At 40.3% G+C, this 18590-nt stretch overlaps 1 protein-coding gene across 1 annotated transcript; it reads left to right on the plus strand.

The window, feature by feature from the left end:
- The first annotated feature begins 1650 nt into the window (after nucleotides 1–1650).
- On the plus strand, nucleotides 1651–17870 carry LOC139474917 (fatty-acid amide hydrolase 2-like). Its single transcript, XM_071258110.1, has 8 exons — nucleotides 1651–1803; nucleotides 4973–5168; nucleotides 6142–6349; nucleotides 8343–8552; nucleotides 11917–12036; nucleotides 13345–13496; nucleotides 14926–15024; nucleotides 16483–17870. Exons 2-8 carry the CDS (start codon nucleotides 4980–4982, stop codon nucleotides 17068–17070), a joined length of 1566 nt encoding a protein of 521 aa, XP_071114211.1. The 5' UTR covers nucleotides 1651–1803; nucleotides 4973–4979; the 3' UTR covers nucleotides 17071–17870.
- Nucleotides 17871–18590: the final 720 nt, after the last annotated feature.

Raw genomic sequence — 18590 nt, forward strand, 5'->3', positions numbered from 1 at the left:
GATACTGTTGTTGGAAAACGCGGACGCGCTTACAGAATATACTAGACAGAAGCTCAGTCTAAACCGTCCGTCTGAGAAAAGCTCACACAAAGCTGGGCCCCGTCACTAATATCGCACTCAAGCTCCTTCCCAGCGCGTGACACCTTCGTTACACTCTCGGTAACATCGCTGCCACCAGTGTGGGCGCGGCCATTTCAAGAATCTTGAAATTTGCCCTCCAACCTCATATGTAGTAACGTTTATACTTTTGTTTATGTCTCTGGGAATGCCATCATATTTCAATTTGAAAAGGTTTACGACTGACCATGTTTTCCAGATGAATTCACTTTGTTGTTTTGATAATCATATTGGTTCGAGATTGCAGACTAACGGAAAATCAACCAACTTCTCCCTTACATTCTTACTATATCAATAACACGATAGTTTTAATGAAACAGAAATTCAAATTGACAAACGAAGAAAGTAATTTAGCAGCGATAAGTGTATTCGGCGTCACGACAGTCGTCACTTGTTTGTAAACATAACGGTCGGTTGCGAGTTCAACTCCAAGCATGGTTGTGGCCACCTATTCACAGTGGGGAGTTTTGACTGGTGGCAGCGATAGTATAGAGAGCTCCGGGAACGTACTATCGCTGTGAGGAGCTTGTATCGCACTATGTGACTTAAGCTGGGCCCCGTCTCCAATATCACAAGCTGGGCCCCGTCTCCAATATCACAATATAGGAGCCGGTACAGGCCAATGAGACGATGGCTGTGAGCGCCTTCGAAATATTAAACATACACTATGTTATGTAATTTTTCATTGGTCGCTATTTTTAGACGAAGCGCTACCCTTCTACAAAAGCCTCCACTGAGAAACGTCACAAACTACTTTAAGTCATTTTGTTAGATGTGCCACCATCTGGTGCAGGAAAGACCTTCAAACTTTAAGTTGTAATTAATTGTAGGAAATTAAATTTCCAAAATTATTTTCTTCATATATTTTACGTACAAGATATCAATATGTAAGAGAAATGATAGTAAACATAGTCTAGCGTATTCTTTGCATGAACATTTCGCAGGTTTTCGAATACACCCCCAAATTGTGCTATGCGAGAAAAATATTTATCATACACTTGTCAGTAAACTTAGAGCGAATAAAATATACTCAGGTATTTGAACGAGATACTTATATGTGACTTGCGAGCTGAGCTAAACTGGTTCCACTGTTGGTACGCGACGCAAGATTAGCACTTTTTGAGCTGGTTCCCGGCTCCTTGTGCGCGTTGTCCTCTTCAATAAGCTGGTTCCGAGCGGGGGTTTCCTATGCGCCGTCAACTTGCGCCTACATTGTGATATCAGATACGGGGTCCAGCTTACCACTTTAAGTAGACAGGAGTCCAGTCAAGAGCGGTGCGCAGACAAACAGGCGTAATCAGATTCTCTGTGCGTGTCTCCAACTTGCACCTATATTGTGATATTAGAGACGGGGCCCAGCTTAACAACAGGCGTTACTATTATTACAATCGGAAACCCGACATTCTATTTATAGACGCGTCTCGCGATCCCTGCCTTCTTCGGGTATGCAACATATTGTTGCAACAATTGATGTGTCTACGATTGCCTCCTGCTGTCAGACGGTGAAATGTATTTCAAGAGGAACATATCAATGATCAAAATCTAGATTTTATCCTTCATTGTCTTGCGAGAGAGCTCTTTGCAGTGATAAATCTGCGAACCTGTTATTTTAAACGTAAAGTCGAATGGTGTGCGGAGCTTAACCTGTAACACTTCCGTGAATACCTCCGTGATTGCAGTTTTCAGGTGATGACATTTGTTATTATCAGTGTAATGCATTATGTTGTGATGAAAAAAATCATCAGCCTGCTTGTTTGAAATGTCCACGTTACCTTCTGAATTAGTGGACATATTTATGTAGCGTTGCCATAGGAACATAAATCAAATTGATGGTTGCGAATGAAACAGGACATTGTTTCGCAAGAGTTGCTTAGCCTAAATTGCAACACAATTAGGCAAATGACGACAAAGTCTATTGTGACAAGTTTGTAAACTTGAGGTGCAAGGTCCCGTTCCACAAAGCGATTGTAGCGTAACGACAGTTGTAAATCTATGTTAAAATATAGGAGCTACGAAAACCTTAGCACTAGGATAGCTATCCTTGTGGACGGGACTGGACCTAGACTAACATCTAGTCTCTGAAATGAACACATCTTGCATAAATAAACAGTTGTTCAGTTATCTTAATGAAAATATAATAAAAAGGAGCCAAGTGACTCTCTTCATTTTCAGATACTGCAGTGATCTAGACTTGCCAAACATTATAGACTTGCATGGGCTATATTTGATATATATTTGTATCAGAGTCTGTAAGACAGACTAGCCTGGACCCTAAACTAAGGAAAGCCATTGTATGTTATTAAATAAATACCTGTCAACTTTTAATGTGTTTGAACTATTATTCTGTTAAAACTAAGTCGGATTATGCGGTGGATCACGAGGATGTCTGATTTCGCTCGTCAGATACTATGATTATTTACTCGAGATTCCGGGGTAGAATAGGTCTTCAGCAACCCATGCTTGCCGTAAAAGGTGACTATGCTTGTCGTAAGAGGCGACTAATGGGTTTGGGTGGTCAGGCTCGCTGACTTGGTTGATGCATGTCATCGATCCCAATTGTGTGGATCGATGCACATGATATTAATCACTGGATTTTCTGGTCCAGACTCGATTATTTTACAGACCGCCGTCATATAGCTGGAATATTGCTGAGTGCGGCGTTATACAACAAACAAACAAACATCACTCGTTGAATAAAATTGGTATGACACGGGAGCTCGTTTAGTAGTCTATATTTGGGTGAAAATCTCATCACCGTAACAATTTCCCACTTGACCTGTACATCAGTAGTTTGTTTGCAGAAATGTATTTTGAAATATTTGATTTCCTTTTCAAGACTATTCACAAGTAGATTACCTTTCTTCAAATGTAAAATGCTACAAAAATGTACTTTCAAGTTAATATTTGTTTGTTTATAAGCAAATATTTTCTGGATTTACTAAAAACATGGCTGTCCCTCAGCTGGACCAGAATAAAAAATAATACCTAATCTATATCTAAATATTATAAAAATGTAATAAATTTTGTTTTTCAGACTCTCAAATGAACATTAATTACACGTATCCTATCATTATTATCTAAAACCTAATTGAAAAAAAATAAATTAGGAAAAAAAGAAGTCCCTCAAAAGGCACTCAACTCCGTTACAACGTACCAATACTAAAAAAATAACTGTGCTATGGGAGATAACTCTCATACGCTTCCTCATTTGGCAACATGTGTATGAAGATCATCTGCTGGTGATAGATAGATGCCACATTTATGTACAATGTTCAAGCAAATGACATCAAGATATGTCTGTTAAGTACAGTATGTTTTCTAAGCCTCAACTCTGTTACACTGTCTGTAGATCTATATCTCATTCTAATTTCCTTCACATTTCCAAGAGAAATTGGTTAGTAAGACCATGTTAGCAGTGAGTATTTTAATTTCCATAAAAATCAAAGCATGCTGGGATATGAGCCATTTATAGTAAGGTTTCTCAACTCTGTTACACTCAACTCTGTCATGCTGTACATCATAACGGAAAGGAAATATTTGTGCATCTGCACAATTTCTATAGTTATTGTCAGGACATAGCTTTGTTCTTCAAGAATATTTTATTTTGTTTTAACCCTATACCTGACAAATAATTTTCCCACAGTCTGGTATAAGAACTTTTTTTTAAAATAGTCACTCAGACTGCTCTGATGTTTCTGATGAACAAGATGTTAGGACCTGTGCAAAATGTGGATTTGATACTATTGATAGCGCTCTTTCAGACAGTGGGCTAATTATTGAAGATGGAACTGTTGTCTTTTACATTGATGGGAGTGCCTGGCTATTGTGTTTTGGCTGCAGAAAGCAATTTCATTATGCATGTATAAACAACATATTTTCTGACAGTGTTGATGATACGATTGATCTGGAATTTGATCTTTACAATTGTGAAGTTTTGCAACTATATTATAGTGATCTAAAATGGCATTTTAAGCAACTTTGTACTTATTTATTTCAACGTCTATACAAAGGGTTGAACATTAGTAATTTAGTAGACCCAGCAGTAACTGGCATATAAACCATGAGTACCAAAGTTCTGACAAGTAACACAACACAGTGAATGTATTTTCACATTTCATCTCAAAAGGGATGAAAAGGTTGTTATTTTATGCTACAGATCAATAACAAAATATATGAGTTACAACTCCGTTACAACAAACTCAACTCTGTTAAGTCAGGATTTTTTAAAAAGATGACTTCTTTTGACAACTGACGAAAAACTTTGTTGTTTTTATGAGTTTTAACTTTAGATTAGGATTAATGATAATATATGTTGTGACAAAAGATGAAAAATACTATATTTTGGATACCGTCTTTCATGTAAATGACTTTGTTGTCTAGGCAAACTTTTGAAATATGGAGCGAGCACTTACAAATGTCCAATCATACATTTTATTTAGCCAGTTTCCATTTGTATTAACACTGAATTGTATTCACACTTAAAGCTAATTGCTGAATATGATTTTATATTTCAAAGCAACATAGTGCTATTACAATTACTTTCCATTTTGTGATCCGTAACGGAGTTGAATGTCCTAGCGAATTAGGCTAATTCATTAATTATTTTCTAATTAATTAAACACATCACTGCACTGCATTGAACTAGAAAGTACTTCTGAAGTATCATATTCTCTAATATCAAGAGAAAAATTATATTAGGGACACTTTTATTTTTGCAAGTTGATATCAGAAAATTTGTCGGTTTTGAGATTTTTACCTATTTATACAATGATGTCGACCATGTTATACAATGAATGTGTTTAATTGGTTGTATGATGTAGACAGTGATATACAATGATGGTGTTGGTTGTTTCAGCTTCAGAATGCAGCCGCTAGTGAGGCTGCTCCGGCAGGCAGTGAGATGTCTGTTCCTTCTCCTCCAGATGCTCCTTCAGCCCCCTCTCTCTGCGATATTAACCTGGTGGTACCCAGCCACGACCGTCTCACCAGTCACTGATGAAGTACTGCTCTTGAGTGCAGTGGAGATTGCTGATCGTATTCGAACAAAGAAGGTATGAATGTGAACTGTATTTGGCTTCAAAACTCAGTATATTAATAAATACTTTATTCAGCATGTTCAGTATGAAGGCCATAGGCCCATATACAAAACACAATTAACAAGTGTGGTAGCTTAAAACTCTACATGAGTTGTGAGAGTTTCACCCTAGCTTTAGACATGCCACAAACCTTTGGTCATGGGTTTATGCTTGTCAGCTTGACCCTACCTAAAGTTGTTTGTTCACTGTCTGTAATGTTTACTCAAGGTGTAGCAGCCAAATGGTAGTTTTGTGAATTGGTGTCAGATTGTGCTATAAATAGTGCACAATACCTGCCATATGGATGTGTGAGTGAGTAAGTTTGATTTTACGCCGCTTTTAGCAATATTCCAGCAATATTACGGCAGGGGACACCAGAAGGGCTTCACACATTGTACCCATGTCGGGAATCGAACCCGGGTCTTCGGGGTGACGAGCGAATGCTTTAACCACCAGGCTACCCTATGACAAGTCATATGACTAGCTCTACTTGACCATGTTGACTATAGACCTTGAACACATCTGTTCAGCAGGCTATAGGTCCATCCCCCTACATTCAGAGCGCTGTTAAACGATGTACTGTCCGAGGGCATGGTTTTTATAATAGTTTTGCTGACCAATATGAAAATATTGATGAACATTCTGTATGCAAATTGTTATTGTTTGGGATAAAAGTATGATCATTGTGATATTTTAATTGTCAGTCAGGCGTTTCCTGATCAGACATTGAAAATCAAATTAAGCCTTTTCCCCTTTTGATTTTGGCCTCTTACTTATAACTGTTATGAGAACGGCTCAATCGTATATTATATTATAATCATAAAAACAGGGGGGAAAGGGCCCACAGGTTTTTCCTCCCATCGTGTTTACATTCTCGACGAGACCCTCGCAATGATGTGAACATAACGCACTGATAGCTAAAGGTGTGTGTCTGTTGTCTGTGCTGCAGGTGACCGCTGTTGAGGTGATGCAGAGATTCATACAGCGGGTGAAGGCAGTCAACCCAGTGGTCAACGCTGTTGTAGTGGACATGTTCTCAGAAGCCTTGGAGGCAGCTGGAAATGTTGACAGGCAGCTAGCTGAGGACGACAGTTCTGTCAAAGATTTACCACTGCTGGGAGTGCCACTGTCTGTTAAAGAAGCATTTCAAGTAAAAGGTAAGCCTTCAAATCAAACCTCAAAACACATCTACCGTATTCGACGTAATAAGCGCTCTCAAAATTAGAAATAGGGGGCTCATATTAGAATATTATTTTGGTGAAAAAAAGAGAGTTGAAAGATAAATTTCGTGGTTTATGCTGACAGCCTGAAATGTTTATATATACGACAGATATATTTTTCCAGAGTTTAATTGCCCATAATGAAGGGTACGTATAAAACAAGAGTGCGTATTATACGTGAATAAATAAGTCTTTTGTACATTGATCAATCGGAAGGGTTGCTAATTGGGATTGTTCACTAGCCAATATATTAGCAAATATTGCCATGGGCGCTTATTAGACATGTTAGAGTGGGGAGCTTATTACGTCGAATACGGTTCTTAAAAAATTGTAATGTGAAACTTTTGTGTAGTGCTGTTAGTAACTTCCTGGTTGATGGGTTAGCGAATGTCAGGTAGACTAATATTATTTTTATTATTATTATTATTATTATTATTATTATTATTATTATTATTATTATTATTATTATTATTATTATTGTTGTAACACATTTAAGCACGTACTGTTTAAATGCTTTGAGAAGTAAGGGACAAAAGAAAGGCATACTGTTCAGACATTGTTTCTGAGGTTGGGGGCAGGCATATTATATCACACACTGTTCAGTTGTGGGGGCAGGCATGTCACAGATGTGAGGGCAGGCATGTCACAGATGTGTGGGTGCAGGAATGTCACATACTGTTCAGATGTGGGGGCAGACATGTCACACACTGTTCAGATGTGGGGGCAGGCATGTCACATACTGTTCAGATGTGGGTGCAGGCATGTCACATACTGTTCAGATGTGTGGGGCAAGTGTATCAAACACTGTTCAGATGTGGGTGGCAGGCATGTCACAGATGTGGGGGCAGGCATGTCACATACTGTTCAGATGTGGGGGCAGGCATGTCATACACTGTTCAGATGTGGGTGCAGGCATCTCACATACTGTTCAGATGTGGGTGCAGGCATGTCACACACTGTTCAGATGTGGGTGGCAGGCATGTCACAGATGTGGGGGGCAGGCATGTCACATACTGTTCAGATGTGGGGGCAGGCATGTCACATACTGTACAGATGTGGGGGCAGGCATGTCACACACTGTTCAGATGTGGGGGCAGGCATGTCACAGATGTGGGGGCAGGCATGTCACATACTGTACAGATGTGGGGGCAGGCATGTCACACACTGTTCAGATGTGGGGGCAGGCATGTCACAGATGTGGGGGCAGGCATGTAACATACTGTTCAGATGTGGGGGCAGACATGTCACACACTGTTCAGATGTGGGGGCAGGCATGTCACAGATGTGGGGGCAGGCATGTCACATACTGTTCAGATGTGGGGGCAGGCATGTCACACACTGTTCAGATGTGGGGGCAGGCATGTCACAGATGTGGGTGCAGGCATGTCACATACTGTTCAGATGTGGGTGGCAGGCATGTCACAGATGTGGGTGCAGGCATGTCACATACTGTTCAGATGTGGGGGCAGGCACGTCACATACTGTTCAGATGTGGGTGCAGGCATGTCACATGTGGGGTTAGGCATGTCACATACTGTTCAGTTGTGGGGGCAGGCATGTCACAGATGTGGGGGGCAGGCATGTCACATACTGTTCAGATGTGGGGGCAGGCATGTCACATACTGTTCAGATGTGGGGGCAGGCATGTCACAGATGTTGGGTTAGGCATGTCACATACTGTTCAGACATTGTTAACATGTAGGGAAAAATAAACGTTATTCTCTCACAGAGGAAATATCATCATGATAATAGTGTACTCAGAGATGGGAGAAGGGTGTAACCATGGTAACAAGCATCGGACAACTCTTCTCTTTCTTCAAGTGGCAGGGGTCAAGCACTGAATATTCAGGGCAAGCATTGTAAACAGGTTCTTGTAGTAGACAGTGTTTGCCAGTGGTTCCATGTTGTGATGCTGCTGTGATGTCTTCAGGTATGCCAAGCTGCTCTGGTCTGTGGACAAGGAGAAATAACAAGGCTCCATCAACGGCTCCTGTTGTGAGACACCTCGAGGCAGCTGGAGCCATTCCCTTTATCCTCACCAACACCAGCGAGCTCTGTATGTGGTACGAGTCGGCAAACAATGTGTACGGCCGGACAAACAACGCCTACAGCACCAGTCACATCGTAGGAGGAAGCTCAGGTACACACAATAACGGTCTGACTTCTGCTGTGCTCAATGTGAAAACTGATTTCATTACTGTTTATGATGTAAACTGTCTGCTCATCAATGTAACAACTTGTTGACAAGTTTGAATAATGTAGTTGTGAAAAGATTTCGGTTAGGTATCAAATTAGTTATGCATGGCCATGCATGTCTCCCAATGACTAAAAATCACTTTATGTTCAATAGTGTTCAACTGTTTATCTATCATAATAATAAGACCGCCTCCGTGGTCTAGTGGCAGAGCGCCCACCCGGAGAGCGGAAGGTCAGGGGTTCGATCCCCGTCCGCGTCATACCAAAAGGCGTTAAAAGATGGTACTTGTTGTTACCCTGTCTGGCACTCGGCATTAAGGGGCTAAAACAAGGACTGGTTGGCTCGGAGTCAGTATACTGTGTCTGAGTGGGATATTCATGTTAAACTGCGGCATGGTATCTCAGTGAGCTAGCACTATAAATCGGCATCAGTCCGGACTAGTACAAGCAGCCACAAAAACACACACATGTACATGCACATCACTATATATGTGCAATTATCTTGGATGCGACGTTAAACCCCATTTCACCTCACCTCATAATAAGAAAGTCTAATGATACATATTCTGCCCCTCTTTGTTGTACTTATAGGCTGAGGTTTTTTTAAGATGGAAAACTTGTACCAGAGCTACAGATAAGCTACATATTTGCGTAAAATACCCCCGAAAACTATTCAAAACCCAATTACTTTCAATTAACTTGCTTACAGAAATGCATGCATTAAATTGAAAACTTAATTGTTTGAGTGAGTGAGTGAGTTGGGTTTAACGCTGCTTTTTAACATTATTCCAGTTATATCACGGCGTGTCAGCTTAAAGTATGAGGAAAGCCTGAAGTGATGCAGGTCTCAGACGTTTACCACTTCGGTGAAACCCATGAGCACGGGTATGGTGCTGACAAACCTAGAAACATAATTGGGGCGAACCAGGATTCGAACCCACAACCATAGGTTTCTGGCGTGCCCAAGGGACGCAACTCTGCACAGCGAATTGCGGCGCCTTAGACGACTGGGTCACCCGTGCCCCCCTCAATTGTTTGAAAACAGCACGACTAAATACCCAATGAAGCTTTTGCATCATGTGTACAATGGAGCTAATTTCCGAAACACAATTACGAGCTAACTTTCCGAGTCAACCTTATATTCAGAACCATTATATACCAATATACATCTAAAACATTATTTCATTTTGTTTTTAAATCTCAAAATTCTTACTCATTTTGGGTAAAACCCAATACAGTGATGAGTAGATGAGTAAAAAAATATTGTTTACCCAGTGAAAAATGAAATTACCCAATTAGAATAGAAACCTTGGAGTAAAAACTCAATTGCTCAAAAAGTTATCTGGAGCTCTGTTGTACCCAGTCCATTTCACTGCTGTGAATAAAATATGATTAAGACAATGTGTTTTACTTCCAAATCCATTATCTCCCAGTTATGAAGTATTACCTCCTGTGAAAAATGCCTTTACATGGATTTGATATCTCAAATGTTATTTTGAAAAAAGAACCTGTGCAAGAGGGTTTGAAATTATAATACTGAAGCAATAAATCTGTGATAACATACCCCTAAATTTCAGACTGTTAATTTCATTCAGCCATGACTGAATATATGTAATATCCCTCTTGTGTAAGACTGCAGGTACATGTGTATGTACAGGTAAGCGCCCTCCTTACTTCTTCCCGAGGCAAGAGAGTTAACTGACTTTAAAAGTCCAGTTTCCACCCTTACCGAACTAGGCTGGAATTCCTGGGGTCGATCGTAGCGCCACCAGTGGTTATTACAAATTATGTCCCTTCTAAACCTTTCCCATGGACCAATCAGATTCCACCTCTCGTATCACTTGCATTTGTTTCAAACAAAATTGCGGCGCCCAGCCAAGACAGATCTTATTGATAATAAACATCTATATTGTGATCAAACAGTTTTGCATCGCGAACTGCATCAAATTACGTGAGCACCTTGATTTAAAACATGAAATCGTTTGAAAATATCTGCTTCCAAAGCAGTTTGCAGTGCCCATGCTTTGCAAATCCTGCTATCGACTGAAATCTGCACGACAGTTTACGAACCAGTTTTCAATTTTGTTGCGCGATTTTGATTGGACTATGCATTGACTCGTTAGTCCAGCCAAAATGTAACTCTGTAATACCAGCCTAGTTCGGAAAGGGTGGAAACTGGACTTTTATCGTCAGTGAGTCCAGTTTCCACCCTTGTCGAACAAGGCAGGAATTATGGAGTTATATTTTACCTGGACTAACAAGTCTATGCATAGTCCAATCAAAATCAGATAATGAAATCGACATCCCATCGGTCGATTGCAGGATTTGAAAAGCATGTATTCCACCAACAGATATTTTCCAAATCTTTTCATGTTTTTACTCAAGGTGCTCACATGATTTGATGCACTTCGCGAAGTAGGACCCGTTTTATTACAATATAGATTTTGATCAGATTGTCTTGACTGGGCGCCATTTTGTTTGAAGCAAATGCAAGTTATATGAGAGGTGAAATCTGATTGGTCAATGGGAGGGACATAGAAGGGACATAACTCATAATAGTCACTGATAGTGCTATGCAATGTGCTTTATGAGAGGATGCAGGAACTGTGAATTGAGGCTTGCTCGTGCAGGGTCGTTACAAAGAACAAACCTCAGAAACAATGGACGTAACGCATCCTGGTGGTATAATGCTCTGTAATGTCATAGGAGATGGTATATAGGGGTTTACAATATAACTGGTATACTGATATATTGAAATACGGCCATCAGCAAGACATGTATTGCAATACAACCCATGTGTATTGATATTTTCAATACAGTCACAGAAGAATTAATTTATAATTACATGAATTATATCTACAGGCATTTCGATAGGCTGGGTTCTATTCTAAACCATGTAAACAGCACACACTTCACACTGTGTACATTAACATCCAATATAGATGACATAAAGAGAGTCTTGTTTACCCATCTCACGACCCGAAGTCTGGATATCAGGAAGAAGTACCATTAAAACAGTACAAATATTATGTGTGATGCTCTTTATGCTTCTAACAGAAAGGCATTTCCTTGTTCCAATCTATGCTTTGTGATTGAGTGAAGGTAATGTGAACTAACATTGATTGTACATCTTATCAGAACAGCAATATGAGATACATCATGTACATTTAATGTATTTTTTAATATTATGAATTTAATAATTCCAACCTGCTCTTTTGTGTCCAATGTGTCCATTTTCAATTTTACTATGTGCAGGATGCAGTATTTTGTTTCCAGTAAAATCCAGTGTCCATTGTCTGTTGTTGCAGGAGGTGAAGGGTGCATCCTGTCCACGGGAGCCTCCGTCATGGGAGTGGGGTCGGACATCGGGGGAAGTATACGAATGCCTGCTTTCTTCAATGGTGTGTACGGACACAAACCTTCTAGAGGTAAGAATACTTCCTGTCAGCTGTTCTTTACATTTCCATGTGGTACCTTATCATATAAACAATCTTCAGTGTTGAGATAAGGAACATTGCTAGTATTAATTTAATATTAAATTTGTAACGGAAGTAACTAGCAATACACCTGAGCCTTTTTGAGTGAGTGAGTTGGGTTTAACACCGCTTTTAACAGTATTCCAGTTATATCGTGGCGTGTCAGCTTAATGTGGGAGGAAAGCCCGAAGTGATGCAGGTCTAGGACGTTTACCACTTTGGTGAAACCCATGAGCACGGGTATGGTGCTGACAAACCTAGAAACATAATTGGGGTGAACCGGCTGAGCCTTTTTGGGTGTTAACATGCATAATGTAACTTGGTTAATGAACATGCTAACAGTGTACTTTATTTATTAACAAAACATAACAAGGATTGTCATTAAATGATACACCTTAAATGAGTAAGTGGTGTTTTGTTTGCTTTTAAACTTAAAATCAAAGTAATGTATTCTTTTTTTTAAAGTAAACTTTGATTTTATTGGGACCCAGGTACTTGCATAATGATTGATCGGATATAATGTTATATTAAGAAACTGCTGAAATATGGTGTGAGAGATTCTAGAAGAATAGCATGGGGTAGGATAGGTACATGCTGCAGATGAAGCATGCATTTAATGTCCTGTCACAGTTTTTCAAATTAACAACCAACTGCATATGTTACATGGACACCTAGGCAACCCAACACTGGAGAACTTGTTGTATTGAAACTGTCCAAGCCTACATGAATCACATCTCTCGCCCTCTTCTCTCCTACACACCTGTAGTGGCCAGTTTCCCTTGAGAGGCCAGTTGTAGTGTTGTTGCCTTAGATAATGCTGAGTGATATTTTTGTTTGTCATGTAATGGGTAAGTTTCTCGGCAGGATAAAGCCAGGGGACAAAAACGATGTCTGTTGGGGTTAAATGTGGATAGAGATGCAAATATCGAGGTCAAGTAGGGATTACTTTCAGTGTTCACAAACCAACATGGAGTCACCCTTGTCATTCACCCTTGTCATTATGCCAAGGCTAGCTAAATACAATGTTTATTCCTAATACAGGATATTTACAATCCCCAAACACACTCGCATGATGACCTCTAATTTTTAATTTTGTTGTGTTTGTTTAGATTTGGGTCATGTTATGTAGGTTTTGCTGGCAACAGTAGACAATCTCCTGTAACCTGGAAATACCATATGTCTAATGCCATGAATGCCTTAAATGTTGTTGACATCAATTGAAAATATTCTGATCATGCTAATGTTGTTATTGTTATGCAGGTGTTGTTGACAACAGTGGACAGCACCCTCCTGCCACGGGGAGTCAGGTCGACCTGCTTGTTACGGGGCCGCTCTGCCGCTATGCTGCTGATCTCCTACCTCTGATGCAGATTATGTCTGGGGATGCTTCGCAGCTTAACTTGAAGAAAAAAGTGAGAAAATATATTACAGTATGTTATTAGTACAGCTGGCATGGACCCAGACTGCTGTGAGAATGTTGGTGAAACATCTGTCACGGGGCAAGACCTCTGTATGGATATTGGTGAAACACCCGTGATGGGCCAAGACCTCTGTCGGATATTGGTTAGACATCCGTGATGGGCCAAGACCTCTGTCAGATATTGGTTAGACATCCGTAATGGGCCAAGACTCTGTCAGATATTGGTGAAACGTGTGATGGGTCAAGATCTCTGTACAGATATTGGTGAAATGTGTGATGGGCCAAGAACTCTGTCGGATATTGGTGAAACGTGTGATGGGTCAAGATCTCTGTACAGATATTGGTGAAATGTGTGATGGGCCAAGAACTCTGTCGGATATTGGTGAAACATCTGTGATGGGCCAAGACCTCTGTATGGATATTGATGAAACATCTGTGATGGGCCAAGATCTCTGTATGGATATTGATGAAACATCTGTGATGGGCCAAGATCTCTGTATGGATATTGGTGAAACATCTGTGATGGGCCAAGATCTCTGTACAGATAATGGTGAAACATCTGTGATGGACCAAGACGTCTGTCAGATAATGGTGAAACAACTGTGATGGACCAAGACGTCTGTCAGATATTGGTTAGACATCCGTAATGGGCCAAGACCTCTGTCAGATATTGGTGAAACGTGTGATGGGTCAAGATCTCTGTACAGATATTGGTGAAATGTGTGATGGGCCAAGAACTCTGTCGGATATTGGTGAAACATCTGTGATGGGCCAAGACCTCTGTATGGATATTGATGAAACATCTGTGATGGGCCAAGATCTCTGTATGGATATTGATGAAACATCTGTGATGGGCCAAGATCTCTGTATGGATATTGGTGAAACATCTGTGATGGGCCAAGATCTCTGTACAGATAATGGTGAAACATCTGTGATGGACCAAGACGTCTGTCAGATAATGGTGAAACAACTGTGATGGACCAAGACGTCTGTCAGATATTGGTGAAACATCTGTGATGGGCCAAGAACTCTGTCGGATATTGGTGAAACATCTGTGATGGACCAAGACCTCTGTATGGATATTGATGAAACATCTGTGATGGGCCAAGACCTCTTTCCAGATGCTGTTGAAACAAGATCATGATGGACCGAAAGTGCAATGTTGGTAAAACATCAGTGATGGACGGAGACCTCTGTCTGGATGTGTTTGAAACATCAGTCAATGTACCAGATTTTCCATTAAGTATGATCGTGCATTGACCTTGACTGCTATTTAAATGTTGTTGAAACATTTGCCATGGGCCAATGTTTTCACATGAGGTATGTTGTTAACTGATGTTAATTAAAGTTAATCATGAAAACAGCTGCACATTAGTTCTCCTATTCATTTCCAATACTTACTGAGAAGATGAATCTTGCAGGTGGACTTGAAGGAGCTGAGGTTTTTCTCAATGGAGAATGATGGAGGAGGGTTGCTTCAGAGTAACGTAAATCAAGAACTGGTGGCAGCACAGAAAAAAGTGAGTAGAGCATGTTGATGGATGTAGATGGAACAGATTCATCGATGTAGATTGAACCGGTTTATGGATGTAGATGGAACACGTTGATGGATGTAGATAGAACAGGTTGATGGATGCAGATGGAACAGGTTGATGGATGTAGATAGAACAGGTTGATGGATGTAGATGGAACAGGTTGATGGATGTAGATGGAACAGGTTGATGGATGTAGATGGAACAGGTTGATGGATGTAGATAGAACAGGTTGATGGATGTAGATTGAACAGGTTGATGGATGTAGATGGAACAGATTGATGGATGCAGATGGAACAGGTTTATGGATGTAGATGGATCAGGTTGTTGGATGTAGATGGATCAGGTTGTTGGATGTAGATGGATCAGGTTGTTGGATGTAGATGGATCAGGTTTATGGATGTAGATGGATCAGGTTGTTGGATGTAGATGGAACAGATTGATGGATGCAGATGGAACAGGTTTATGGATGTAGATGGATCAGGTTGTTGGATGTAGATGGATCAGGTTTATGGATGTAGATGGATCAGGTTGTTGGATGTAGATGGATGAGGGTGATGGATGTAGATGGATGAGGGTGATGGGTGTAGATAGAACAGGTTGATGGATACAGATGGAACAGGTTGATGGATGTAGATGGAACAGGTTGATGGATGCAGATGGAACAGGTTTATGGATGTAGATGGATCAGGTTGTTGGATGTAGATGGATGAGGGTGATGGATGTAGATGGAACAGGTTGATGGATGTAGATTGAACAGGTTGATGGATACAGATGTAAATGGTTTATGTAGATGGAAGAGCTTTATGGATACACTTGGAACAGTTTGATGTAGATGGAACATGTTGATGTTGTTATAAATGGAAATGGTTTATGAAGATGGAACAGGTTATTGCAGATGGAACAGGTTGATGGATGCACTTGGAACAGGTTGATGGATGCACTGGGAACAGGTTATTAACAGAGATGAGCAGATGTCCATGAGGGACCACTCCATGACAAGAGTGACATCTCCATCGCCTATATCTCCTTAATTGTTTCTTACAAGCCAACCAAATAGCTGGTCAACCCAGTACAGGAGGTTATCTTGACCTGCTCATAGGCCAATCTTCAACACCAAGTCTGCAGCAATTGTCAGAAATTCCCAAATGGGAATTAAGACATTTCTATTTCATGTAGATATTGTTATAACTAATGTGATGAATTGGTCAAGGTCAGTTGTATTCCAGTGATTACAGAACCAAAAAGAGGAAGAATCTGATCTTGACATTAATGAATTGAATGTAGTGATGTAGAAGTGATTAGTTCAAAGTTACTTAGCTCTGAATTTACTTCATTCAGATTTTACTTCGTTCAGAAGTTGACTGTATTCTTTGTGGTGTCGTGTGATGTTGGGAAATAGAATTGTTTCAGGTTGAAGAACTAATGTGTTGTTTCCCCTTGCAGGCTGTGGCGTACCTGGAGCACACACTGGGAGTACGAGTGACCACACTGAACTTGAGGCGGATGAAGTACAGCATGGAGATGTGGTCAGCCCGCATGACATCCTCCGATGGGAAAACATTCAGCGAGTTCATGGCTGGTGAAAAGGGATCGGTTAATGGCTTCTATGAGTTGTTCCTCTGGCTGATCGGTAGGTCCCACCACACTCTTCCAGCCATCATGCTGGCTGTGATAGAGTGCTTCACCCCTCTGCTGGAGGGTAGCAACGCCCAGTTCCTGAAGATGTTGACAGAGTTTGAGAAGGAGATGAGGGAGCTGCTTGACGATGGGGGAATCCTCCTGTATCCATCACACCCCTGCTCTGCCCAGCTCCACAACCAGCCTCTCTCAACACCAACCAACTTCTCCTACACGGCCATCTTCAATGCACTGGGTCTGCCTGTCACACAGTGTCCTCTTGGGCTCAACAAGAGTGGGCTACCAGTCGGGGTTCAGATAGTGGGTGGCATGTATGAAGATCGGAACACTATAGCTGTGGCTCAGGCCCTGGAAGCCGGGCCAGGTGGCTGGGTCACTCCCGGACAGATGTGAGCCGTTATATCTTCACTAGACAGCAAGCATTCATCAGCCTTCAAGAGCCAGTTCTTCTTGTCATTCTGGGGCCAGTGATATTTCGGGAGGATTAGTCATAATTTTCTCCTGTTCCATCTGTCAAATAATATATGTCCAACTTATTTCCAATATATGACCCTGCTAGTCCAGACAATAAGCTTTCCGGACAATTACTGTCAGGGATGAATCAAGGATTCAAAGACACTTTATGAATTAAATTTATGATGAGGATTTCTTATACAGATGATTTTGCTGGGAATGGTACGGGTTATGGTCAACTTTATATTTGTTTCACATGACAGTATTCATTTTTGATAGTTGCTAACTTTTGTTCAATTACGATTTTGCAGTTGACACTTACATTGTAAACAGCTGATGTAATGCAATATTTTGAGTAAATCAGTTTCATTCTTTGCAGCATTACACAACTACAGAATTATCAATAATCAAAACAGTTTGCTGCTGACTAATGCCACACAGGACTTTCTGTTATTTTCTTTGTTATGCATACAAAATTAAATGTTTTTCGGGCACATTTTCCTCAAACCAGAGGAGGTAGGTATTATTTTTTATTTATTACCTATAGGGTTAGAAATATCTGAGTTCATAAAAATCCTATGTGCACTCGTGCACCACTCTATTGTGTTCATCATCTTGATGGCATTGTTGACGTCATTTGAATCTTATTTTGATATAACGTCAGGATGACGTCACACTAGAAGTGACATCACAGCTGAAGATTGGTGCGACTCTCTACAGTTGTGTTTTTTAAGATGTTCATCGTGATCAGTGCATGTTTGTAAAGGAGAGCTCAAAAGGATTAAGAAATATAGAAATTGTTACATTCGCATGTGTGTCAAACCGATTTTACGAAACTATGTATGATATATTAACATGGGAAATAAAAGGATTCTAACACCCGTTTCATAGAATCAGTATGACGCACATACTCGTATAATAATCTCTATTTGTTTGTTGAAAACAAAAGTGATGAAGAAAGAGTATGTTTTATTCTTGTCCCAAGACTATCTGTTGTGAATAATATTGAATACAACACAATAAGGGATGATTTTTTATTTCCATTGTTTGTCAATGTTTTATATGTGCATGATCTGAAACTGGTTGTATGTATAGATGAATATTTTGTGTGTCCAGTTGATGAAGATCAAGTCATTTCATCTAATCCTTTTATCGACCTGAACATTGAGATATCAAACATCATCATTCAACTAACACCTGATCTGGCCTTTCTTGTTCATTGAAATGATATATTGTAAATCCTTGAATAAATGCCCGCCCGGTACAAAGGTAGGGTCAACTGATACACTGAAAGAAATAATTGTGTGCCTTGGATAAACACCCTTGTTTAACATGGGGTAAAATTATAATGATTACATATTACATGTAATAACATCCGAAAATCTTTCCTTGATATATGTGAAACTTAGGCACAGACATTTTAAGGAAAATTGAAAACACCTGATGCCAACTCCACTCTC

This window comes from Haliotis cracherodii, unplaced genomic scaffold, assembly GCF_022045235.1.
Source record: "Haliotis cracherodii isolate W230 unplaced genomic scaffold, xgHalCrac1.p SCAF_3, whole genome shotgun sequence".
In the NCBI taxonomy this organism is placed as follows: Eukaryota; Metazoa; Mollusca; class Gastropoda; order Lepetellida; family Haliotidae; genus Haliotis; species Haliotis cracherodii.